Source organism: Melanaphis sacchari, unplaced genomic scaffold (genome assembly GCF_002803265.2).
Source record: "Melanaphis sacchari strain LSU unplaced genomic scaffold, SCAv2.0 Contig54_pilon_pilon, whole genome shotgun sequence".
Classification (NCBI taxonomy): domain Eukaryota; kingdom Metazoa; phylum Arthropoda; class Insecta; order Hemiptera; family Aphididae; genus Melanaphis; species Melanaphis sacchari.
Window position 1 is genome coordinate 230,478 of NW_020271380.1, and position 27,936 is coordinate 258,413.

General features: G+C 26.0%; 1 protein-coding gene across 1 annotated transcript; it reads right to left on the minus strand.

Moving 5' to 3' along the window:
• Nucleotides 1–27,888, minus strand: LOC112599655 (cadherin-87A-like). Its single transcript, XM_025346651.1, has 16 exons — nt 27,734–27,888; nt 27,429–27,478; nt 22,114–22,224; nt 21,717–21,935; nt 20,968–21,046; nt 20,687–20,899; nt 20,193–20,335; nt 19,930–20,101; nt 9,586–9,929; nt 2,944–3,150; nt 2,494–2,729; nt 1,999–2,157; nt 1,220–1,288; nt 954–1,022; nt 700–846; nt 1–598 (listed from the first exon to the last, which is right to left on the minus strand). The coding sequence occupies exons 1-16, from the start codon at nt 27,795–27,797 to the stop codon at nt 508–510; spliced, it is 2,373 nt and encodes a 790-aa protein (XP_025202436.1). The 5' UTR covers nt 27,798–27,888; the 3' UTR covers nt 1–507.
• Between the last annotated feature and the right edge of the window lie 48 nt (nt 27,889–27,936).

Consider the following 27,936-nt stretch of genomic DNA (forward strand, 5'->3'; position numbering starts at 1 on the left):
AATAAATGATATTATTAGTGTTTGTGTAAATGGACTATTATCTTAATTAAATTCCGCATCGGTATTATAAATGTGTTACAAGGTGATCGGTAAGCGCTTTTGAAATTGGCGAATCGTTGAATTTAATAACAGGTTCATATTAATATCATCGAAAAAAATTACCACTCCTATTTGCAAAAAAGTGTAACGGATTTTAACGTCATCGATATTCTATAAAATTGAATGAGCTTCCGATTGAACATAAAACAGTATTGAGCAAGGACTTATCAATATTCAAGGTGATTTTTGAATGATTTAAATACATAAAAATATTGTAAGGTCTTGTAAACGCGTTTTAAAAATAATATACAATTATCATATTAACAGGACGTATATAATAGGTAGGTAATATGTAGGTGCTATATAGAAATGTGTGTACGAAGTGTGTATATCCGGACAAAAAAATTAAACGTCGAACTGGAACTAATGTCGACTGAAGTGATTTTTTTTACTGTCAGAAGTTGAAACTCAATAGTTAAAAGATAATTCGTCCGTAGGCGTAAACACCTCGTCCATTTTTTCTAACTTTATCAAGTCATCTTCAAAGGAGACCTTAGAACTAAAAAAAAAAAGAAAAGAAAGCTATATATATATTTTGAACGAATCACGCAATATATTATTCTAAGTGTATATTATACGGGACTCGACTGGAATATTTACTCGAGCTTAACAATCGAGGAATTATTATTCACGGCCAAGACGGCGGTTCCTTTGGGCGGTATAGCCTCGTACAGGCTGTTTTCCACGACGACAGTCGCGTTATTTGTGATTTTGGATCTACACGGCACCGCCTCGGAGTTAATATCCCTGTAAAATAAAAAAAAAAACACCGCGTCGTTGGACAATAAAAAATCGAAATTACATAATACTATCTAATATTGATATAAATAAATTTAAAATAATGTTATAATCACCCCGGGAATCGTACTCTGTTAGACGTCAGGTTGGTTCTGTTGAAAGTCGTAATCCAGTTGCTCTGACTCCTGAGAACGAAAAAAAATAAATAATATTAAAAAAACCGGTTTAAACTGACGTACAATGATATAATATTACACGTACGCAATATACACGCAGTACTCATATTATATATTTTATATATAATAATTATTATAATAATATCATTACGTGGAGCAGACATGCGATAAATGGCCGAGTTATTATGGACCGTATAGGTACTTACATGTTTTCGATATCGTCTTTCAGCGGTGTCGTGGACGGACTGGAAATACATGACAAATAACGGCCGTTTCTATAAAGCATAAAACAATTAACATATGATTGACAGCGTCCGGCAATAAATTATTAACAAAAAGTGATTTAAAACGTTTTTAAATTTTTAACGCAATTCGTTTATTATTGTAAATTTTACGCACTTTGCGTACTTATGTAAAATTATATTAAGACTAGGATTTATTTACACCAATATGTTTTTTTTTTTGCAGCGTTTATTCGCACATATTGTGATTAACAATGTTCACGAAGTGGTACTTCATACGAATAAACGTTGTGAACTATTTTTTATTTTGCAAATATAAAAGCGAGAAATACATATCTTATGATATGTTAAAACGAAAGTAGTCCAAAAGTTAGATGTCATATCATATTACGCTCGTAATTTCAATTTTATAAAATCAGTGATTTCGCTTTAAACGAAAACTATTTAAAAATACTGCGAGTTCGTTAAAAAAAGAAGAGTAACAAAAATTATTTAGCTTAGTGCTTATTGCTTACACAAAAACTAACTTTATTCAATTTGTTTTGAAACCACGAGATATTTTGTACACGATTATTTCACTTATTGATAGGTTAGAAAATATTGGCAAGTCATAGAATATTTTATTATATTTGCATATTATATATATTATTTTAACGAAATTGAACGCATATTTAACTATATTTTACAGTGCATAAAAACCATAGCCCTAATAATAATACATATAATATAATGATTGTGCTCACTTAACGTATCCAAAATAAAGCAAACCCACAGCTACCATGGACAACATTAAGAAAAACATTGCTGCGTATACTAAGGACATCACGGTGCTTGTTTCGTTGTCGGAATTTGTATTGTATAATTGCATTACACCCAATACTTTGGCGTTATGTTCTAGATTTCTGAAAAAAAAAAATTATGCACATAACGTTTATTATTATGTCATGAAAACATATACAAATATATTTTATAAATAAAAAGGTTAATTAATTTATAAACTTATTGTTTTGAAAAGCTAGCATATACGTATAATGTTCACCAACACCCCAAATTCGAATAAATTATCTGTATCTACCAATTTAAAAGTTATACTAACGAGTGACAATTGCAAAAAATTAAAATGTTTTATCCATCCCGAAACCGGTTTAATTAATTTTTTGAAATGCAGTGCTAATCAAATGTAACGTAAAATTGACATTTTAAAAATATTTTTTGTCATATAAATTATTTCAACTGACTTTTGTAGCTCTGACGCTGACACCACCGAACCATCAGTGTTGTTTACTCCGTACACGGTCAACACTCTTTCAGTGTGCCATTGACCATCCATAAATGTGTTGATTACGTCGTTGGTGAGCGACATAACTTTGACACCCGATATTTCAGACAGCTGTGATTCGACAGCTGCGGGATCTTCGGTGGAGCTGAACTGGACGCTTACCCGAACGATTTCAGAGAACGTTAGGAATTTCACCTGAAATCGTCAAACCAAAGTTCAATTTTAAGGATGGTATTTTCAAAATTATTTATTTATATTATGCACGAAACCACAGAGTTATCTTATATTCTAGTGGATATCACGTTTATATTTTTTTGCCCCGACCCTTTGACCGCTAAACGAAGCGACCATCATATGATACTTGATGTACATTATATAATGTGCTAAATATATCAATCCCGTTGCTTACGGTAATAGCCATCGTAGATTCCGATCCGTCGGATTTGCCATCGTTGTCCTTGGCTACAACCTCAAATGTTTTATTCGCAGTGCTATCGTTCACCAGACTCATACAATATATTGTTCCTGTGTCTGCGTTTATGATAAAGTCATTAGCGTTATCTCCTCTCAGCGAGTATTGTATTTTTCCGTGTTTTCCCGCGTCCTTGTCTGTCGCCTGAAACCAAAAATCATTGAATTATTTTTAAAAAAATGTTTACTTTAGATTATAGATATTTTGTAATAATTATTTTATACTATTTCATTCATCGTCATTGGACGTTCACATATTTTAAAAATAAACGGTGAGAAAACAATAAATTGTACATTATTATATAATATTATGTGTACGCATTACTCAAGTGTATTTTTTATGCATTAAGCGTGTTATATTATATTTCTTAACAGACGTTTATTGTAAAAATTATTATTTTTTTTACTTCAAATATATATAATTTAAAGAAAGAATTCTTTTCTTCAGAGTAATTTAAGAAGTTTCGATCAGCTAAACATGTTTTCACAATTTGTCTTGTCTGCAGATTATATTTGATAGAAAATATGTATCATTTATAACGACAAAAAATATGTTTAAGAAGTATAATGATTAAAAAACTTTTTGGACATTTTTGAACAGAATTCAATAAAAAAGTTTGATAGGAAAAAGAAAACCTAGTTATTTTAAGAAATCTTAAAATCATTATTAGGTTTAATGTTGCTAAACGCAAACATACAAATATTCCATGATGTTAAGTCAAAATATGAAATAACTATCATTTTAAAGTTTAATATCACTATAATATTATGAATTATTAACTCAATTGTTAAAACAAAAATAAACTCAGTTTTATAAAAAGAAAAGTTCTTTTATATACGTATATATATATATACTGTCGGAATGCCAAAAAATGCAAATAGGCAAACATTTATTTGATTCTATTAAAATAAACCTATAAAGATTCCCTGAAAAATGATCATAAATATTTATATTTAGGTATAGTTGGTTAATAAAGTTTCTACATTAAGATATTTTATACATTTGATAATAATTTAAATGATAAATGTAAAACAAACTTTTTACATTATATTTATATTGTATATAATATATTTTATTTTAGTGCTTAATATACTAATCTACATTCTATCAAAGTTATATATTAAAAATGTATTTTTTAGAGTTATTATCCACAAACTATTTTTAGTATTTAAAAATGTTAAAAATGTTTTATTTACGAAGTAAATTTTAAATGAAATAATTTACTTTTATATATATTAAAAAGAATGTAAAATATGTTTAACATTTTTTAACATGCTTATATGATTTTTTTTTAAACTTCATCTATTTTATGAATTTATTGTTATGTTCTAACAAATAAAGTAACAATTTATACTAGAATTCTTTATCGATCTTTATTTATTATTGAAAATTACAGGGATAAAGAAATATTATTTATTTTTTTAATCATAAAATGTGTTATGATAGTCTGCACGATATACTAAATACCACTATTTGTATCCTGCAATTATATAATCGATATATTATAAATTTATGAATTTATTTTATATACCTGGCCTAAAATAATAATTCTTCAATATTGTTTCAATATGAATTTGATGACCATGAATCCGACCTGCGATAAATATACGTTTACATAAACAAATAATAAATATAATTACGCATATAATTTAATAAACTGCACTATTATAGTTACATATTATTGTGTTCAAACTTTAATGTTACTATGTTTGTATAATTTAATATAATATAATAGTAAAAGTACCGAAAAATCAATTTTTGAACTGAATATGGTCGAATGTATCATGTTATTGTATGGTGTTTCTGGTAAGTTTAATTGAAATATTAATAGCTTAATTTCAAGAATAGTATCATTGTATATTACATTAATAATTACGAAATTAAAATGTATCTGTTGTAGGTTAGACATTAAGACATTGAAAGTATAGTTTATACGTAGGTACAAATAAATAATCTGAACATTGAATACATTTGAAGAAAATAATACAGTAAGATTATAGCCTTTTTTATAACTAATGTTTGAATTTCAGATGATACTAAACAGTATATTAAGTAAGTATAAATTATAAAAATATTATTTAAGTTTTTTCTGGAAAATGTGATTTTGTAAAATGTAAAATATGGATGACACTGTTCATAAAAAGTAAACCATAGTGGTAAATATATATTTATACATTTTGTGTATTTATAACTTTATGTTAATACTTTATTTCATTATTTTTATTTATCTATTTATTTTTAGCTCTAAATTCTTAACACAAGAAATATACCTTTTTTAAGTACTTGCAGCTTTTTTGAATACTAACAAGAAGAGAGTTGTGTAATGAAGTAATATATAGCAATACGCGTATTTTTTTTCGTTTTTTTCTGTTAGTAATTTTTAAATTCAAGTCTTTATGTTCTCATTATTTTACCATGTTTTTAAACCATTAAGTCAATAATTAGTGGCCTTGGTAGAAAAAGTATATACTTAATCAACACTATGAAAATAAATAAATTTGTGAATAGGTAATGAAAAATAGTGTTCGTGATATATGAATTCGTAGCAATCTATTTTATGCCGGCATTCTGAAAAATAATTTACTGAAGTATATGTGAATAAAATCATAATAATATATATTGCCATAAATTAAAAAGGAAATCAATCTTTCTTTGTAGTAGCGATAAAATATTTGAAATTTATAAAAAAAAAAAAAAAAAAAAAAAAAAAAAAAAAAAATAATGAATTAACAATATGAAATGAACCGACCGCGATAGTGAAAATAGTTTAAAATATTACACTGAAAACTATAAATTATAAATATTTTTAAAATATTATTTATTTTTTTGTAATAAATTAGTAGTATTATAAGCTATGAAATATAGGAATTTTATTAAAAAAACGATAAAAGTAGGTATTAATTAATTTTTATGCAAAATAATAATTTTGTATTTTAACGAAACTATATTATGTCGTTTTAGATATTATTATATACGGTGACTATTTTAATATAAAAAACTATTATTTCGATATCCATTAATGTTTTTAAACTATTTTTGAATCTTTTAAAAATTTAAGTTTAAAACAATTATTTTGATTTTAATTTTATATCCCATATTAACGTAGTTTTTTGAGTATTTTGATACATTAAAATCAATTTTCAAGTTATTAATTATTATTGTAAGTTTTATTACACTAAGAGAAGTAGATTAGTGTATAATATTTAATGATCTATTAAAATAAGTCAATCCAGTTCACTTATTATTAATCTAAAAAAATTACCTTTGTTTATATATATATATATGTGTGTGTGTGTGTGTGTGTATACAGTGTCTTTTACGTTTTGTGTGACAAAAACGGTAGGAATTGCATTAGAACCAATTTAATTCTCACCAATTTTTGTCACTGGAAATTTTTAAGACTCTGTATTTAGATAAGAATAAATCAATATTAATGTTTACGGCTATTTTTTTGTTTATGTTTAAACAATTTTCTGGCCGTGTAGTAAACACTAAACTATAGGAGTAATATAATATATTATATAAAATGTATGCGTATGTCTACAGTTAATATATCAGATGTAATATGATCATTAAAATGTGTATTGAATTGTAGAATTTGTATAGATATATTATAGATATTATAAATGCTTTCGATCGTACTACGCATATTATAAGTTCAGTATTAATTTATCGTTTTTATACGTGTGCAGAAATCAATAAACACTGTCACTGTCAAAGGTTAAAAAGAAGAGGCTGACACCGATAATTGTTTACACAGCCGGACAATATGTAATAATATAAATAATAATATTATATGCATAGAAACAATGGTTATAATAATTATTATTCAATTATGTGTGTACGCATACAAACACACATACACATATTTATGTGTATATTTTATACTTCGTGCAGCAATACCTCCAGCGTATCTATATATAGCTCGCCTGAGTATTAGATATAATAAGTACTTCCAAAGAGTGCAACTTAAGCGACACGACTTTCTTCTCGTCGATCAATTAATCATGGTTCGACGAAAACAAAATAGCAATAACAACAATAATAAAACAGACCAGACACCAAAACGCAATGCAAAAAATAAAATAAAAATAAACATGTCGGCCGCAGGTGATTTCTACTGTAAGTTCTCGATAATGATAATATATAATAATATTCTGATGCATAATTATGGAAAACGAGTGTATCATAATGCTATATATTATTAAATGCGATATTGAGGTATACAGTATGATTCTCTAAGCATGCTCACACCCTATTTTTTGTTTTAATGATACATTTATTTAAATGTTTATTTTTGAAATTTCTCAATATACTACAATACCTTATTATTTAAAAATTATTGAAATTACTCAAGGAGTGTCTGTTCTGTGGTGATGCAAAATTCTGTTTTTTAAATGAGAACCTCTTTCTCCTTCCACTATCGTCCTCCTTATTTACTATACATTTAATTCAAAATTCATAACAGTATTTTCTGAGTAACTTACTAAAATATTTAAATAAAGATAATAATCCTTAATACGTTGATAGACTGTACATAGTATGTGCTACATGCTATAGTATTCTTGATTTTAAAGTTTATGTTCCACGTGACAGTTATAGCATTCAAATTTTAAAAACGGTTCTTTTCATATATTTTCAGTTTATGGCAATTTTTGTTTTGTTACATAGTTTAGAAATATTTATACCATAAATCATAATATGTTAACAAATATTTACACGTTGATAATTGCTATAGTATTAATCTTAAAAGGGTTGTTTAGTTGACGAATGCAATAGCAGCCACCTCCATCAACGTGTTAATGTATAGCAAACAAAAAAAAAAAAAAAAAATAGAATTTAAAAATATAGATTTTACATTTAAATAAAAATTCTATAGATCAGATATTGAATAGCTGCGTTATAAAGAAGGAATATGGGATAAGCATAGATTAATCTGTATAATACAGGCACCTGTGCTAAGAGCACTAACTCGGAAATTTGCGGTTAATATGACTGTTTGATAATAAATTTAAAATAATAATTTTGATGACCACTGCTTCTTTTGTCGCCGGGGAAGTATTTTTTATGATAACGGTAGGTATCTATACAAGATATAATAATATGCGATATTTTAATATACAACTTAACGTGAACAAAGTCGGCCATGTAATAATCGCGCACCATCGTCGTCATCGTTACTGTTGTCTATTTAAGGCGTCTATTTCACCTTGAATATCTGTATCTATATACTATTATAAACTAGACCGACTTAAACACATTTTACGTTCTAATACTTGGCGCTATATTATATTTTATTTAGTACAGCGACGTTTCCGATGTCCGGTCACAGTAAATTTATGTCGTGCGCGACCTAGACCCCGTGTGCAATTTAAAATGATAACCGCGTCAGTATATAATAGTAATAATAATATCGATCGACCTCGTAAGTTTTTCGTGGATGATATATGCACATTTAAATATAGACATATAGCTATGGATTATAAACGAGTGTAATAATTAATAGCATATATTATAATATTTAGTTCTCCGAAATTGTCGACCACGATTTATCTAAAACGTCGATAGTCTTATCGCTATAATAATATACTGTACAATACCTTACATTAATTCCTATATTATACTTAGTATAGAGGTATATTATAATGTTATATAGTAGAGGTACTCGATAAAACGTTTTACTTTCACACGTATTGTTGATGCGAAAACTTGATACGCACAGACTAACACGAGCATTAAATAATAAACTTACTATTACTTAATACAAGATAAATTTTTATCTGATAGGACGACGCTTGTTTTTTTATTTGGAAGGACTAAAAACTCAAATTTGTTTTGATCATAGTACTAGACTCATTTTTTTTATTATACAAGTATAACGCGAAATTTTAGATATCTCAAGTGAAACCGGTGGACCTGTTACAGACGAATACTGTATGTATATAAGTATAGAGAGGGACAGTGGTTTTTGCATATACAAGTTGAATGATTGACGTATAGTAATTGTTTCGATAACCGTTGAATAGAGATGTATACCGATAACCGGGTACAACTTCCAGCTGATTTGATAATTTCTATTGACCATTCAGTCACCTGTGGTTACATAACGCCGATTGTCTTATTATTATTTCAATAGACTTTAACGCATACACGAAAACGACTCGGTAAAATATCAACTGCCATAAGTACGCGAAACCCGTGTCAATGTACCGGTACCACGTATAGAGTTTATAATATAATGCATAATACAGTATGTATGCGACATAGTATTTTTTCGTGAAGAGCATATACACATTGCATCATATCTTACGATAATACATTACCATCTAGTATTTGTTAGGTTCACTAAAGAAAAACCATTTGGGGTCGGTGATCGATTCAATACGTCGAATAGCATTTCATCGAATAAATTCTCTTTTAAAAGACATAACGCCTACTTCGTCTGTGACGAAAGTTAAAATATGCTTGCTGTTTTAATTTTTTGTGTTTTGTTTTTTGGTCTTTGTTTTCGATCGATGTAAAAAAAAACATTGACAACAAAAATTTATACAATACCCATCGGTCATCAACTATTCTTACCTTGGCCTGCAGAAGGTGTTTGGGAATAATGGTGTTGGCCACGTCTTGCACAGGATACCCGACGACTATGTGCTTGTCGGCGAACACCGGCGCGTTGTCATTGATGTCCACAATGACTAACTGCACCAATGTTGTAGTCGGATCGTAGACGATTTGGTCCACGTCGGACAGGTGTAGTGGCCGAATGACCGATAGACCGTCCACCGCCGGAGGGCAGTGGACCTTTAGTCTCAGATACACGGACGGTTCTTCCATGTCTTCGAACCAGTACGCCTCCCGGTCGATGAGATTTTTCACGTTCACGGCGCCCGTTTTCTTGTCGATGGTGAAGAAGTCCGCGCCCACTGTGCATTAGGTCAAAATACAATTTTAATTATAAATTTAGATTATAAATAATAATGCTAGTTAATGCTACGCTTTCACGGGAAGGGGAAATTTTATTATGGCATAGTCATAGTCCTATTTGAAAACTATCGATTTTGAATAGACTTTCTTATTAATTTATTATCAAAATACAACATTTTATAATAACAATGTTGCCTTTTATTTATTTTTTTTTTATGACAAATTTATATTTATTACAATTGCATACATCTAGGAACATATTATGTTTATTTTATTTTAACAAAATTATCAATACGAGTGCTTCAACGAGTTTTAACATTCGAATGCGCTAACTGTAGTATACAGATAATTGAGGGTTCATACTACGAAGGTTATACTGTATTGTGATATTGTTTATGCGAGAAATCATACAGTTAATAATATTTGGGAATGATTCTCTTTTTTATAAATTATTTATAATTTATAAGTTTTATGTATTATATTGTTGTGTTAATAATCATGGTAATATTGTGGTCAAATGGTAATAAGTAAGTTTAGGGTTGCACAAGTATGAAACAGTGGTTACTTTTATCATCCACGTATAACTATTTTCTCAATAGACCGTCATCGCGATTTTATGGTAGTAAAATATTTATTTATACGAGCAGCATAAACGTTCAATGATTATATCATGCTTCCATAGTCGTAAACATCACTAATAGCCACTTTAATGAACTAAATTTTAACTGCAGTGTTTTATTTTTAGTTCGAAGGAGTAACATGCACGACATAATTTTATAATGATTTTTAGAAAACTATATTTGTAGGCTTATAAAAATTATTTTTATTCTCAGTATTATTATCATGATGTTAAAATACATTTTTCATATGTTAAAAATAATTATTTATTAATGAAACCCTGTAGTTATTTACTTAAAAAATAGAAAAGAAACAATTTACTAGTAAAAATCATTATGAACGTCAGAGAAATTTTATCATGATATGATATTATAGGTAAAATTAGAAATTGATAAGATAATAACTCATCTAAGTCATCTAAGACATAATAATGTTATACTTAATTAGCAACTTTTTTAATTAAACATCAAAAGAAAATCAATGTGGGCTGATACATAATAATATAATATATACCTGCAGTTAGTAAATTCAAAGCATATGCGGAATGATCTATTTAATATAAGACACTCATTAATTAAAAAAAAAAAAAAAAAACTAGACAAGAAAGATTTTGAAATGTTTCTTTTACATAAATTTCAGTCATTAAAATAATTTTTGAAAACATTGAATGTTTTTCTATTTTTTATCATTATTATTTGTTTAAGGTTTTTTACTTTTTTGAATAACTATTATACATACGTTTTTAATTTCATATTTGGAGGTAAAAAACTATTTGAAGTATTTCGATGCTTAAAAAATTAAAGTACTCCAAAAGATATTCAGTTTTAAAATAAGGAATACAAATTAAAAACTTGTTTTTAGTTTCCGAAATAATAAGTATTTTACGTTTAATGGATTGCCTGCAATATAGTAATACGATGGTAAAATAGTTTAAATACATTAAATTGCATACACATTTGTTTTCATAATGCATGATGTAAATAAAAAATGTAATCGTATTTAAGACGGAATTAGTTATTTTTTAAAATAGGTTGGAAAAATTCTTTCAATCGACGTCATAAAACAATAATATTGCGTATCATTTCTTAAAAAATGTTAATGACACAACTGCAATTTATACAGGATGTTTTACGAATAACTGACAATTAAAATAACTTTTGTTCTGTTGAACATTTTTAATTTTTTTTTTTTTTTTTTTTTTAAATTGTCAGTTGTCATCTGCACTACATTTAAAATATTTTTTGATTTTTTTTTTTTAAATTTCACAAAATTAAAAATTTTTTTATTTGACATCTAAAAAAATCTAAATAGTCATTTTGGTGATATGATTTTTAAAACATGATTATATAAAAAAAAAAAAAAAAAAAAAAAAAAAAAATGAAAATGTTCAGTAAAACAAAAGTTATAGCAATTGTCAGTTAGTCATGAAACACTCTGTATTTCTCAAAATATTATATAGTGTCGAAGAGCCTGATCATGAAGCAGAACTTTTAATATTTATGAGTACAATATCGTAAAATTGTTACTCGCTAGTTCACATCTTGATCATTCAGACAACGTTAATTTAGATGATTAAAACTAACTTTCGAAAATCTTTCCATCCCCACATGAAAATGGTAAAATATGTACATATTAGATCATTTTGGTAATTTTTTCAATTAATTTATTTAAAAATTCAAAAGTTCTCAACTTCTAATTACTTGCAATTTGAGCTTTTTAACTCACAATTGTATTGCCCAGATTAATTTGGACATGGTGGAAAGGGGACTTTATACATATTACAAACCCGTTGGTCATCAGTACACCTCTTTATACTCACTGGTCAAAATTTTGCCACTAGTAACATTCATCTTATTTGATATTCCATTGGGGATAATAATTAAAACGTTTGTTGTCAAACCACGTGTATAAATGGTGTACGTATACTCACGCACACACACACACACACACACTGACATACGAGTGTAAATTAAATAAAAATGTGTTACGCAAATCTAAGAGAGAAAAGACATTATTATGTTTCAGTGATCGTATTTATGCAGTACCTATATAATAATATGACGTGATACAGTGCACATTGTACATTAACGTCGGAACTCGTTTGCTCCGACAACTACGCAGCTAGACGATGAAGTTTGTGGTCGATAAGAAAACGCGGCCAGGATTAAATAAACTCTACATGTATATTAAAATAATAGTAAATGTAATGTGTAATAAAACTGTTATTATTATTAATACAATATTATGGTGGTATACTAGTAATTGTGCCTGGTCACCGCGGTAAATCTATCGAAACTCAAACCCGTGGATATAATATGCGTAATAATTTAATAGCGACTTGCACTTAAACATTATATGAAAATCTTAAAAAAAAATCGATTTAATAGATCTAAAACAATTAGAGCTATAAATTCCTACAATAATATTATAATAATTAGAACGAAACAACGCTTATATTTTTATTTATATCATTAATGAGTTCTATTTGATTGTAATAATAAATTCATAAATCCTAAGAAAATTTGCAATTCAAAAACAAACTCTTAATTCGTCAATCTTTGATATTATAATTTATTTTTAATTTCTTCTTCTGTAGCTGATTTATTGATATAATCATATTCTCCTTTATATAGGCATGTCGTAACTATTGTGCTTATTTGCTTATACTTAAATATTCACTTCAAACATTTTTAATAAACAAAATTGTATCTATGGAAAAACAATTTTTTCGAGCACTTAGAAAAAACATTTAATTTGTGCTTCTCATTTCACGCCTTATTACTTAATAAAATTTAAGGTGGGGATTTATAAGAATATATTAGTAATATTTTATGACCGTGAGATCGTGAATTATTTTCGCAGAAACTATGGCGATGAGTAATGAATGATTTGATGATAATAATAATTATACATTAATTGTAATAACTATTCAAATCTAAAATTAGCCGTTTTGAACGTTTTTATTTTTTACTCATTATTTTTAGTTATTGCTACATTTAAGCTACAAATTAATTTCAAGGCGTATAAAATACGGAAAGTTTTCGGGGCTTATTTTATGATTTTAGTTTATATTTACAGACTTATCACGTTCAAAACTTCAATGATTTGAAATTTTAATCTAGTGCAGATGTTACGCCATGAACTTATGATCAACAGTACAAATACGTCAATGCACTTATTTATTTTTGATTATATTTCATGCCCGAAGAATAAATAACCATATCGATATTTGATAAAAAGTAATTTATAATTATAGTAAAATAGAATGTTTTAAATGTAAACTTATCTCGGGATGAAACAAAAAAATAAATGTATAACTGTAACAGTATTTAGTTAATTTCTAGAGAATCAGTGTTAGAACTCCGTTGAAAACATTTAATCAAATGTAAATATTTTTATTCTAACCTTTTATATTACACAGAAAAGGTGTTTTTTTTTTTTTTTTGATAACGAATATGCAAATTTAACGAGAAAGTACCATATATTATAAACTAATGGATTACATAATTTTGTGTTGTACATTGTGATATAATTTTCCGACGAGAAGCAATATTGGTTTCAAGATAAATAATCAAATACAAAACCGGAAAGAAAATATCATTACGCTCAGTATATAGGTACTCGTACGAATGAAGGTGCTCTGTAATTATTGTTCAGTATGATTATATTTTATAAATGTATATGTAAATATTATTCTCGTATTATTACATGATAGCGCGTATAAGTGTATTGCATAAACAGAGGCGTTCGTGTATACATAAAAACAAGAATGTGATATGTGCCAATTTTTTTTTTCATTTCGACCGCTTGAGGCGGGATAAATAGACAAATATTATTAAGCTAGACGTATATCCGGATGTAGCTCAACATCACCGCCACTGCTATCTCGAGTTGTTGTGAGCACGCGTAATATAATAATAGTATACTACTTTTACTCGTCATTTCCATCTCAGTGACACGGACGTATAAATATTATCACGAGCTTTGGGAGAAAATTAACAGAATTATATTGCTTCCTTCCACCTTCACCCCCTGTTCGGTACTAGCTCAAAATTATGTAGAGAAATTTTTCGAAACCGTTTCGTACGATGTGATTTCGATCAATTATCTGTTATTATTATACTTCATTTGACTCGGAGGATTCTCTCCTCTCCACCACTAATACGTTTATTTACGAATCCATCGTGTAAATAAATTACGCATAGTATATACAGGGTTTAGTTTTATAATTATATATGATGATAAAAAAAAAAAAACAAACTATGATATATTTGATATATTTCATTCCTTCCGGTACACGTGCGCGAAACAGCTACTTTTCAGTAAATTAATAATTTTATAAAACAATAACAATCTTAACTGCCTAATAAAAATCTGCAGTTGCGCACTAACTTCACACATCAAATAAAATAATGCTATTTTTCTCATTTAATATTATATACTATAATATGCTTATAGTTCCATCATCAACTATTTATACAGTCTTAAACTTTTATTATATTATTACGTACGCTATATCTGGGTATAATTATATGGAATAGAATGCTATAACGCAAACAAGGGTGAAAGGATTCTTGTGAGACGATATTCAAACAGTATAATATATAAGCAATCAGCAATGACAACTACTGTACTAAAATACTATAATAAGTAATAACGCTGTGTAGACTAGAAACTATAACGACGCTGTATTAATACGCATACACATAAAATGTTATTGTTTGGGGTTCTTTCGGCGTCGGACACTGTATTGGATCGACTTCCGTAAGTCATCATATGCATTTTATTTTGTAAAAAAAAAATAATAAGAATAACGTAGTGATGAGTAACTGTACACTGTTTTCATATTATTAAAAGTTATTAATGATTTCTTAAAAATTGATGACATTTTAAAATATTGTCATGTAGTTTATTTTTAAATAATTTCAAACTTAAATACTTTAATCTTTTTAAAAAAAACAAGCAGTAGTAAACATTAATAACATAATTAATAATCATGCGTTCATGACCAGATAAAAAAAAAAACCATTGGTTTGGTTAAGTATACTATTAGCAGTCGTATAATATGACGTTTATGATACGTATTACTGTATTTTATTTTTTAATGAGTATTGGTATGTTATAATATTAAATTTGAAATTGTGTTGTCTTTGATTAATATCATATAGGTATATTTTATACGGCCATTTTAATTTAGCGATAGATAACAATTTTGGTATTGAGTTGCAAATTTACAATAATTATTGGATAAACTTAATATGGAAAAAATATTAAGAATATCGCGTGCATTAATAATAAAGTATTTGTTTGTACTTAAATAATTTTAGATATCTATTATACTTTATTGCTCGTAATACGTATTTATAGGTTACAACTTTACATAAATAACTTAGGTACGTACTTTATAGATATGTCAAAATTAGAATTATTTCGAATCAATAATAAGAACGAAAATTATCACTATTATCATAATATTTTTTAATAATTTTTTTAGTAAACAATAGTATTAATTATTATCTGTTATAGTTTTAATATTCAGTATCGATATTCAACACTATACATTTGTCCATAGCTATTTACTTGGATATGAGATGTATAAAACACACGAAATTAAATGTTCTCCATTGAAATCTATACTTAATGATTAAGACTAAGACTTCGGTTACACATGCTCGTTTTATAAAATTTACATTTCGTGTATTTTTAAATCAAAGCAAGAAGTTCCTTTTTTAATTTTTGACGATTTTTGATTTTAAAATAATTTTTTAGAGCATTTTGAGAAATTTATACTAAAATTATTTAATTAAATATTAATCGTAAATTTTCGAATGTACTCATCAACATGAAAATTGAAATTATGAGTTGTCGCGGCAAACTTAAAATAAGTGGTAATTTTTTTTTTCAAATTAAAAGTCCATGCATTTTTTTTTTAATTAAAAATATATTTTTTAGTTCAAAACTTATTTAAAATAAACAAAATTTAAATTTAATTTAGAGGTGCATTATTTTGAATTTTTATGCATAAAAATATTTATTTTTTTTGGGGGGCATCATATTTTTTATAATATTAATATTATTAACAATTGGCCTTTTGTTGGTGATGGCGTTTTTGCGTGATAAAATAATAAATAATAATAGTATAATACAATAATTTATGGTTATAATAAAATAGTATTAGGTATACGCGATATTAGATATTATAAGTATAAAATTGTTATGTAGGTAGCGATATTATATTTAATATTTTTATCGGACAAACAATATGAAGAACCCCGGGAGGATGATCGATTCGCGTAATCTAAGAGTATGACCGTTACGAGCGCGTCCGTAGGTATTGCACTGATACAATATAATATACGTATAACTTGCCTGTGTACATAAGTATTCTTATTATATAGACTCCGAGTGGGTACACACCGCGAAACTAGCAAACGGATCTGATACATTTTTTATAAAAATGATGCAATCGGGATTGTAGTAGTATTTAAATTTTGAAGTTTGCGTTCTGGATAAACTCAAGTATAATATTTATTGTAATGTGGCACAGTGATTGGCCTCAGTCGCTAACGTGTTCTGAGGTCAAGCATCAGCCGGTGTTACTAGCTCCCAGATGAACGACCCAACCGAGTTTTTAGTCACAAATCCTCACCGCATATACCCAATCTTCCAAAAAACAGTACTCTACCTCATAGTAAAAACTGACAAAAGGCTAACAACTATTGCTGTTGAAGCCTAAAATCTGTATAAAAAATAATTTAAATATATTTATTGTTTCGGGAAGGGAAAATATTTTTACTGTATAAAAATCAAAAAATTTGTGCAAAAACTACGACGTCTACTGCATACTTCCAACATAGTGCAATATTTTCAGGATAATTCAAGACATCATACTTTGTTTCGAGTAATTTATTTATGTTTATATAAGATGATTATCTTACCATTATCTACGGAATACTTATCAGAAAATAGAATTATTCTTAAATTTTTAAAATAAATATTGATTGTTATGATTAAATTGATATAATTAAAAAAAAAAAATAAAAATTTTATTCTATGTATTTCCTGAATGATATATTGTCTAATTTTTGACGAAATAATAAACCCGTATAATGTATATTTATGTATCATAATAAACTCTTCTACCCGCCACCATACTTAAACTTTAAAACTTACATAACCGCCTGTGATTACTTAATATGAATTACTAAATTCAACTTTTACATTCTTGAATAATGATATAAAACGTTGCAACAGTTACTCTAAGTGAAAAAAATAATAATTATAATCGATTTCGTGAAAAATGGATGTAAATTTTATATTTTTCAGGAGAATGATAAAAATCAATTTGAAGTTTCATGGTTAATATTTATGTATAGTCAAACGTGCAAAATTCGTATTCGTCAATTATTCATCTCACAGCATATCAAATTTAATTTAATCAATAGTTTTTTCTGAAATATAAATTCATAATGTCATTTTTGGAATTTTTGCAAACGTGTATGTTGTAAATAATTATAAGATAAAGTAAACTAATATTGTATTATTTAATAGTAAACGTAAATAATCATTACAAATAATCGATTTTTTTTTAACCTCTCGAGAAACGTTTGTTATTTTGCTTTAATAGTATTACTTAGACTATCACTACGCTTATCTCATCATGTAAATATTACACTTTACAATGTATTACAATAGCAGAGTACTTACTAGTTACTATTATAGAACTATAGTAAGTTGTTTCTACACGGCCGTTGGCCGTTATACGGCTGTGTTAAATATAATGTCTTAGTTGCGTTCATAAAATACAAGTCGACACGTGGCTGTTACAACACTATAAAATAATTTATGTTACTTTTTAATTATTATTTTTTAATATTTTATACGCTTAGGGAAATAATTAGAATATCATATGTCTGTATATTTATGTTTTATTAACTTGTACATATTATTAGCGTTAATAATCGTCAATCCACATGTTATTAAAATATACCGATCATAATCAGACATGTTTAATGAATAATATTTATATTGAAATTTACGAGCAATATAATATAATAACATGGAAAAATAAAAACATGGCGTTTAAAATAAACCACTATATACGCGTAGTGTTTATAAATAATACTTTAGTCTATTAGTATTTAATTAAATTTTAATAAGGGAAGGACATCTTTATTTTAAACTGTTATTGATATCAGTTTGTCTGTGTCTTTAATATATATAATAATATTATGATAAAATAAATAATTTTTATATGTTTATATTTATTTTTTTCTATTTATCTAGAGCAATTATTAATGTTGAATTTAAATCAACCGCAGCCACGTATTTTATTATCACATCCACTTTTCACATATATAAATTAAGCAGATTTATATTATTAATAAGACTGTAACACTGTGGAATTATATGTAAATAATTAATTATAATGACGTTGCGAGAGCATTATTTCAGTGCTTATATAACCTGCAAGATCGCTGTTTCTATGAGCGGTATGCTAAATATGAATGTGACCGTGTATTTAAAACATTGAGTGGGTAGGTAATTCGTTTATCTGACATAAATCTAGATTTTCCACCCTGTTTTTATACGGACTTAGTTTAGGCCAGTTTGTGGTTTATCATTACCGTCTAAATTTAAAGGGATCACAATTACAATTTAAGCTACACTGCATAATATTAATATTGTAGTTTGTGAAATTATGATTGCACCTGAATTTATTAAACGGTTTGATAAAATTCCAATAGGCGTTGTATTGCTTAAACTACCAAAAAACTATCATTTAAGAAAATACTAACGTTTTTGAAAATATTTCTTTGACATAATTTTGAATTGTTACAAAACTTTTTTAATATAGTTTTTAACGCTATAATTTTTTAAAAAGATTTTTATACTTTTGAATGCCAATTCATATTCTGAAGCAGTATTTTGATCTATAAAATCAAATTTTGAAAAAGTAACTTATTAGTTATAAGTATTTAAAACTTCGATAATTATATAGTATTATAGTGGATTTAAATTTTGTGAGTAGCCCTGTCCCATTTAACTCTACTTTTCTTTTTAATTAAAATTTATAAACTATTCGTCTTATGTAAGATTTTTATTTATTATTGTAGAAGTGCAAAAAATATTCTGCATAGAAATAATTTTTTTTTTTTACTATAATATATTATAATAAAAAATATGTTGTTTTTAACGAATTAAAATTATTTTAATATTTTTTTTTCTCAAAAAAGTTAATTATTATTGAAGTAATAATTAGTGTACCTATTACGTTAAATTAATTATCCGGTAGGTATACCAAACGTATAATATTTTATCTTATCATAATATTTATTGAATTAGAAATTAACTTAATATGATCATGTTAGTTGCACTTACCACCGAACGGAAATTGATGTGTTATCGAAAATATACATTGACCGCTCAATTCAGTACCCGGAACAACTGTTATTAGTTTAGTCTCTTCGGTTATATAGTGTTTACTGAAAGCCCTGATGAATTTAGATATGCCTGAACTACATACTGCTATGTTATCGATAAACACGTGGACCTTGTAAAAGAAATAACAACAGTAAAGAAATAAAAATATTTTTTCATAAGATTTTTGGTTAAAAAATGATTTATTTATATATGTATATTACTTTGGATCTAGCTTTTAAAATGCTAGTAGAATTAGGACTATAATCCACTGCCACGACGTCAAAAATATAGTATCCCTCATCAATATTTCCCAAAAGCTCCAATTCACCGTCATCACTAATTCTCAGTCTTATTAAAAGTTGTTCTAAATTAATTATAATATAATATTAAATTCTTAGTGTACTCTATAGCAGTGGTTCTCAACCTTTTTTGTATGGCGATACCCTAATTTAAATCCATAAAAATGGCAACACACTCAGGCCCAGACTGACAAACTGGAAGGATACCAGCCTACTAAACCAGGCCCATAGATAAATATAAAAAAACTTTTTTTGCTCATTAATTGTTAAAAAAATGTTGTGTCATATAATATTAGTACTTCACGCGATATATTTGGACTTACTCGGCGACACACCGGTTGAGAACCACGTATCTATAGTACAAGAAAAATATATAAAACATAATTTATGTTATTTAATTTAATAATATGTAATACCAGGTACATATTCCAAGCTGTAATTGCCCTTAAAAGAATATTCGTTTTTTGAAAAGTATTTATCGTTTTCCGGTTGTTTTTCAAATTCCAAATCCGTGTTTTTTTCTTTTGCTTTGTGTGTGGTTTTTATGGTCTTAAATTTAAAAACTTTACCTTTGTGACCATAAGCTAACTTTAAAGAATAACTAGGTTCTTCAAACGCAAGTACAGTGTCTATAACAACAGATTTGAAATTTTATAAAATCTATATTTTAAAAACTGTATTTAACAATAATATGTACCAGACATGGGTAGAAATTCAACTATTCTGATGAGTAAAGTCGTAGAACCACCAACCGTAGTATTAACATTTTTTATTGCCTAAAAAATAAATGTTTTTATTTTTATTGTTAAATTAAATAACAGTATAGTTTTGAATAAAAATAATGTAATTAAAATAAATTCATTATAGACATAGTAAAATGAAATTTATATGTTACTAATATTTTCGCAACCTTTAAACCACCCTATTTATAGGATTCTTAATAATAAGAATCATTATGATTAATTCATGACAATGAAGAGTCAGAATGTATTTCAATATGTATATCAAAGATTGGTTTTGACTAAAAATTTGTTCAATCGTTTTATTTAAACCACAGTTATTATAAAATATATTAAGTATAATGCCAAACTTAAATATCAATATTTTTTTTTTACTTGGAAATGGAATACCAATAATTATCTAAATATTAATACTTTATATTTTAATTTTTGAAATATTGATAACCTGTTAATTTATTTTATATTTTCGTAATTATGATTTCGTTAAAGATAATAATATAACATTTTACACGCGTCAAATTAAATATATTATAATGTAGTATGATTAACGACACGTTTCTGAATTATTGTTTTATGTAAATTTACACATAAATATATAATGACATATATATTTCATATAGGTATTTATAGTTTTTATTCAAATATTCATGTGGCGCGCTTTCTGTGTATACTTTTTTTTAGTAATTTATTTTCTTTAACAACCTACCTTAAGTTTGTATACAATAGTTGAATCATTGGTGGATATATTTCTCAAATCGTCGTCGACATTAATGTACACTTTGTCCTTTGATCCGATTGCAGAAAATTTCTTAATAATACTCTTATCTACACGTTGACAAAAATGAACAATTGGTTCCAATACCAAACTATATCCTTCGGGCGTTACATAATCGATTGGTGGCTCTAATCGCACATCTTTTAACAACTGCAAAAATAAGTTAATTATATTTGTTTTTAAATGACAAGTACAGACAAGATAGCACATCGTCGTGTTTTCCCGTTTTCTCGTTTAACTGACACGGGAAATTGAGAAATAATCATTGACCACACTGTATTTCACGTAGCTACTATTTTAAAATTTTGTTTACATTTTTATTATTTACCTCATTAGATTGTATTTTATATGAATAGTATGCTTTTTCAAATGGATATTGTTCTGTTTCTTCGCCGCTAACTATTTGACCATCAGAATTCGCTCTAAGTCCGAGTTCGTGCTAAACAAAAATATTTATGGATAGATATTCAGTGTTGTTAAATACCATTATTATTACGAATAACTGAAAAATATGTGGTTTCCATTTTATAATTTCTGTAAATATTTATGATTTTATAATTGTTTTTAAATGTAATGAATTTTATGACTTTAAACACGTTGACATTTTAAATTAGAAATGTATTAAAATATGTGCTTACGTGGTTATTATTCGTGTTGAGATATTAAATTAATTTAAAAATGTTACAAATTTTAAGTTCACAATATAGTTTATTATAAAAAACTATATTTTAGGTTATTGTAAATATGTAATAGAAATCAAATGCCATGAAATTGAATGGTTTCACTTCATTTCACTTCAGCAAAAACATATTAGTAAAGCAATTATTTTAATAGATTCGTACTAGTTCATAGTACTACGACATTTTTATGTTTCTATCTTTATGATTTAGACTTTAAATTAACTATTATTTATTATATTTTTCTTAAATTATCGCTAATATTTTCTATAATTTTAAATAAATATTAACAAGTACGTTATTATTTTCATGCTTAATAATTATATTTTATCTCAAATTAACAACTAAAAAGGTTGCTTGAAAATAAAATTTATCATCTCAATAATAAACTATTTAATTTTACTTAGGTAATTTGTAACTAGTAGTTAATTACCAATTACTAATATCTAAATATAGAACAATTAAAAAATTAAAATGATACGGGGTGTTTTTTATGTAATATGACATTCACCCAAAATATCGGAATATTTATTTATTTTTTATTGTATTAATTTGTTTATTAAAAGTTTTTACAAAATTAACAAATTATAGATGGTTTTAATTAATCGGATTTTGATGGAAATTATAGTAAAAAATATTCAATCTCGTTTGAATATTTATTAGTTGTACGTAAGTAACTGTTATTTTGAAAATAAATTATTTCTTAGAAATAATAAAGCAGCAAAATGTCATTATACAGGAAAAAAAATCAAACTAACATTAATCATTTAGAAATTTGGTTCTAATCGATAATAAATATTATATTCTATTTTATATATTATAATAAAATTTCTTAATATATTATAGCTCTATGACTACACAAATGTGTTTATGTTTGTATAGAATGTAAGATAATGTCGTATAATTGTATATAATTTATAAATGTATAAAACACAATACCATCAAAGTAAACAAAGGTCTCATAAATCACTAATATCGATATTATTGCTATACTATAAGTAATATTATGTTATGAAGGTATAATTTTATTTTAATCTGAAAGCATTGTAATTTAAACTTGTAGACGAGTATCTTGCGAGTACGATTGTTCTAATGTAATTGTATTGAGTTTAATTCAATTTCATAGTACCATAATATGTTATGATGCTGTGTATTCAAAATTCGAAAAATATTTTGCAAAATCATTATATATATATTATACAACTTTATTCTGCTTGGATCGGTAAAAACCGAACAAATAGCACTATACAAGTCTTATCAATAAGCGGTGTAGTACATATGTATGCATGCATTATATGAAATTCAATTAAATAACTATGAACTTATTTTTGTTTCATCACTTATTTTTTTTTGGTAGTAGGATTTGGATCTTAAATATTATATAGTCTAGTATGTTTTTCATTGAAAAAACTATCTGCAGTATAAAAATGTATAGAACATTTAAATCGATTCAGTAATTTATGTCTAGCAATTTAAAATAATTGCTGAAAAAAATTATTTTACCTATTATTTTTATTTTTTAAATGAAACGTTAAGTATAAATATAGTATATGAACTATAAAGTAAATGCTAATGTGTTTATATACCTACGTTATAAATTAATTGAATTGTTAATACATATTTTCTTTTACAGTTCTATTATTTTATTAAGCTAAATGTATTTTTCATTCTTAGAATTATTCGAAACTTGATGAATTTAATAAAATTATTTTATTTTCTATTGGAAAAGTCATGTATAATATTTTAAATATGGATTAAGTTATTATTTCGTATATAGTTTTTGAAAATGTTTCAATATTTTATACGATGTAAATTAATATAATTTTTCGTTTAATGAAAAACATTATAATTATCGAGTCTAAAACTATTAGAAACTTTATAATATATTTATAATACTAGGTTATACATTAGTTAGTTTGCATGAAATCATCTGATTAGAATGTAAAAAATATTTCTTATTTTCTATGATATCAATTAATACCATCAATATTATGTAAATTTTAAATCATTATAATTTATATTTAATTTGATTATAACATCAACATGTAGTATGGAGCTTAACTATAGATCTTATTATTTAATCTTATCTTAATATTTTGCTTTTAAATACACAATCGGTAGGGTTTTTTATCATCTTAATCCCGGCCTTGTATAATAAATTACTTAATTATAAAATATTTTAGCTATTAGGATACCTAATTTATTTTTCCAAACCAAACGAAGAAATGTTATTAATATGGAAATTACAGTTGATCTTTAATAATCTAACAAAAAATAAAGAAATTATAATTTTTGATGTACGTTTATTATTGTACTATACATTTCATATAATATATAAAAATTATTATTTTACAATAATCAATAATATGATATAATAATACAATTTTTTTTTCAGCTATTCAACACTATAAAATATACATAATATATATAATATGTGATAATAAATAATATTTTAATTATTATGTGTACAACAACAATTCATAATCATAATCACCGACCAATAAGTAGGTTTTGTCAATGTTACAATATTATGTAATGAAGATTCAATAATTTATTATGAACACAATATTTTTATTGTTGATTGTACTATGAGAGCCTTCTCGCAAAATATGAGACTACTATTAAAACGCAATTTTTAATATCCAGTAGCGGACAAAAAAGATCAAATATATATTTTTATTCGGATGAATGCATGAGATTAGCCGTATCACGGTTAAATGATATTTAATTATTCAATTAAATCAAACTGTTCTATTTAATTGGTCTGATGAAAATGTTATGTCTTGCACTTAATTGAACTTGATAATTAAGGTGAAATTGAATTTTAATCCAATTAGTATGAATACGGATCATACGATCAACTGTGTAGTACCACTTAGCGTGTATCTACGTATACTATACACAAACGCTACAAAGACACTACAACAGTGGATTCATCGGTATATACACGTGCAAAAGTAACAATATTGTTGACCTACGAAAAATGTCAATTTTATCATCACTTTTATAATAGGTATAATTTATGAAAAGTAAAAAATAAAACATTTTCAGCTATTGCATTGAGTAAAAACACTATAAAAAAGTAGGTACCTCTTATAAGATAAATATTATTCTAATTTATGTTGTTTACAGGTCTTCTACTAACTTTTTTTTTGGCGTTTATTAAAATAATATAACTACACATAAAATATATTATACATCGGTTATAGGTTCGTTTCAAACAAAATGACGTTATGAGGTTATCTTATAATTGAATGCATATTATATAGCATATGAGTTTCAGTCATATTATAATAATATGACATCGTCACATCGCATTGTTCGTCAATATAATAGTACCACTATGAATATATTCAGTTGTTTTTGTATAAATGAGTATTAATCATTTATGGTTTACTACTGAAGTAGGTATACGGTAATTTACCAGTGCGATGTATCGTGTTCAGGATAGAACCTGTACATTTATTAAAACACGGTACCCACAAACTATTGTTTATAAGGTAGTAATATAATATAATAAATTAATTATAGGTATTGTGGTGGTGTAGTTTGATTTATAAACCACTGCAAGGAGAAATGCTATAGTAAGTTAATTTAACTTTTTATTCTATAAACGTGAGTTTAATAAATTATTAAAATTTTCAGTTTTGACAATCTCGGTTATTTTATAGGTACGTTTTTAAACGTATAGTTATAGTATTTAAACACATTTTATAAATAACAATTCATGACATTTATTAAAATATTAAAATAAAGAACAGGAATTGTTGTGTAACATTTTACACCTAAGTAACGTTTAATATTTAAATATTATAAATTTAATTTTGATATGTCTTGAACATTATGAAACAAAACATCTTATAATTGATTATTTATTCTATAATATTTCATATTGATTTTGTATTAATTAATAAGTACAGGCATTTTTTTTTTGCGATGTGTAATTACTAATTAAAGAAAATATTAGATAATATATTTCTATGCTTGTTTCTTGATAAGCCCGAATACTCACAAGTTCAATGAGTGTCGTTTATCCTTATTTATAGATAATGTATTGGATTCATCAAAATGTGTTTGAATAATATACGTTATGCATATTTGACATTCTTTGGGAATATTAAATGGCAGTAAGCCGCAGTACGTCATGTAGGGAAAATTAAAGCAAGTATCAATTAAAACGCAATTGCGTGTATGTTATTATATGATGACTTTCCGAAAGCAAAACAACACAAATTTATATATCAGCATAGAGATAGCATTATGAATTTACCTCCAAAATAGCAAAAATCAAAAAATCAAACACAAAATATTGAATAAAAACAGTGAAAATTATTTAATTGAAAGAATAAATAGAGAGTAAAAAAAAAAAAAATAGAAAATATAAAAAAAAAACTAAAATTATGACAATAATTATTATTTTTGACGTATCTATATTCTATACATTGTTTATTTTTATAAATATTTTATATATAACTAAAAAAAAAATAATAATAATAATAAAATATTAATAAACTAATAATATGACAAATTATAGACAATCCCTTTAAAAAAATTTAAATTATTATTTTCGTGGTACATATTTACTAATTTTTGAATTCGTTCAGCCGAATCTTTGTACTATTTTTTTCCTTATATTATTCATTCGATTACTACTAAACTACGATTAAAGAATAAAGATATCTTTAATTATGCTTCTAAACTAATAATTTACTTGTGTCTGAAGAAATCAGTATCGATATTATTGTTATTCGCTTTTATTTAGATTTGTTCAAACAGCTTTCGCTATTTTTTGTTCGCGATTTTTATTTTCGTCAATTTATTTTCGCTATTTTAACGGGATACCAGCATTATGTTTAGGCGATATCTAAGTATATAGATTTAGGTACCTATCTAGTACCTATTACCTACCTACACGGGTTTAAGAGTAGCTATATAGAATGCGCGTTGCATTATTTTAATTACTTACGAGATTTTTTCGATGTTGATTTCCGCCAAAATTGCTTATCCCGTTTGAATCTAAAACCAAAATCAAACCGCAAAAAAAATGTAAAACAAATTATGTGATTATAGGTATACAGGTATACACTCGTGTTTTATAATTGAATTAACGTATTTTGAAGTAAGCGTTACAAATTTAAAATGTACTCGAATCTATAATATACACACGTATTTTGTACAAAATAAATATAATAACTCCTATAGTTACAGTGTATTGATCGTAATTTATTTAAGCACTAAAAATGTATCTAAAATAAATAATATTGTATTTACCGCTTAGGGGAAAAATCAGGATTGTACAGAGCAGACAAAATAACGATGAACGAGTGCCAACCATAATTATTACTTTTATTGTGATTCGAACTGATCGTATAGAACGCTTATTGCTGACTGCAGTACGAAAAATAAAAAAAAATGTTTGACGAAGATCAAAAATTGTTTACTGTTCTTATCTATAAATGACTGTACCCAACACA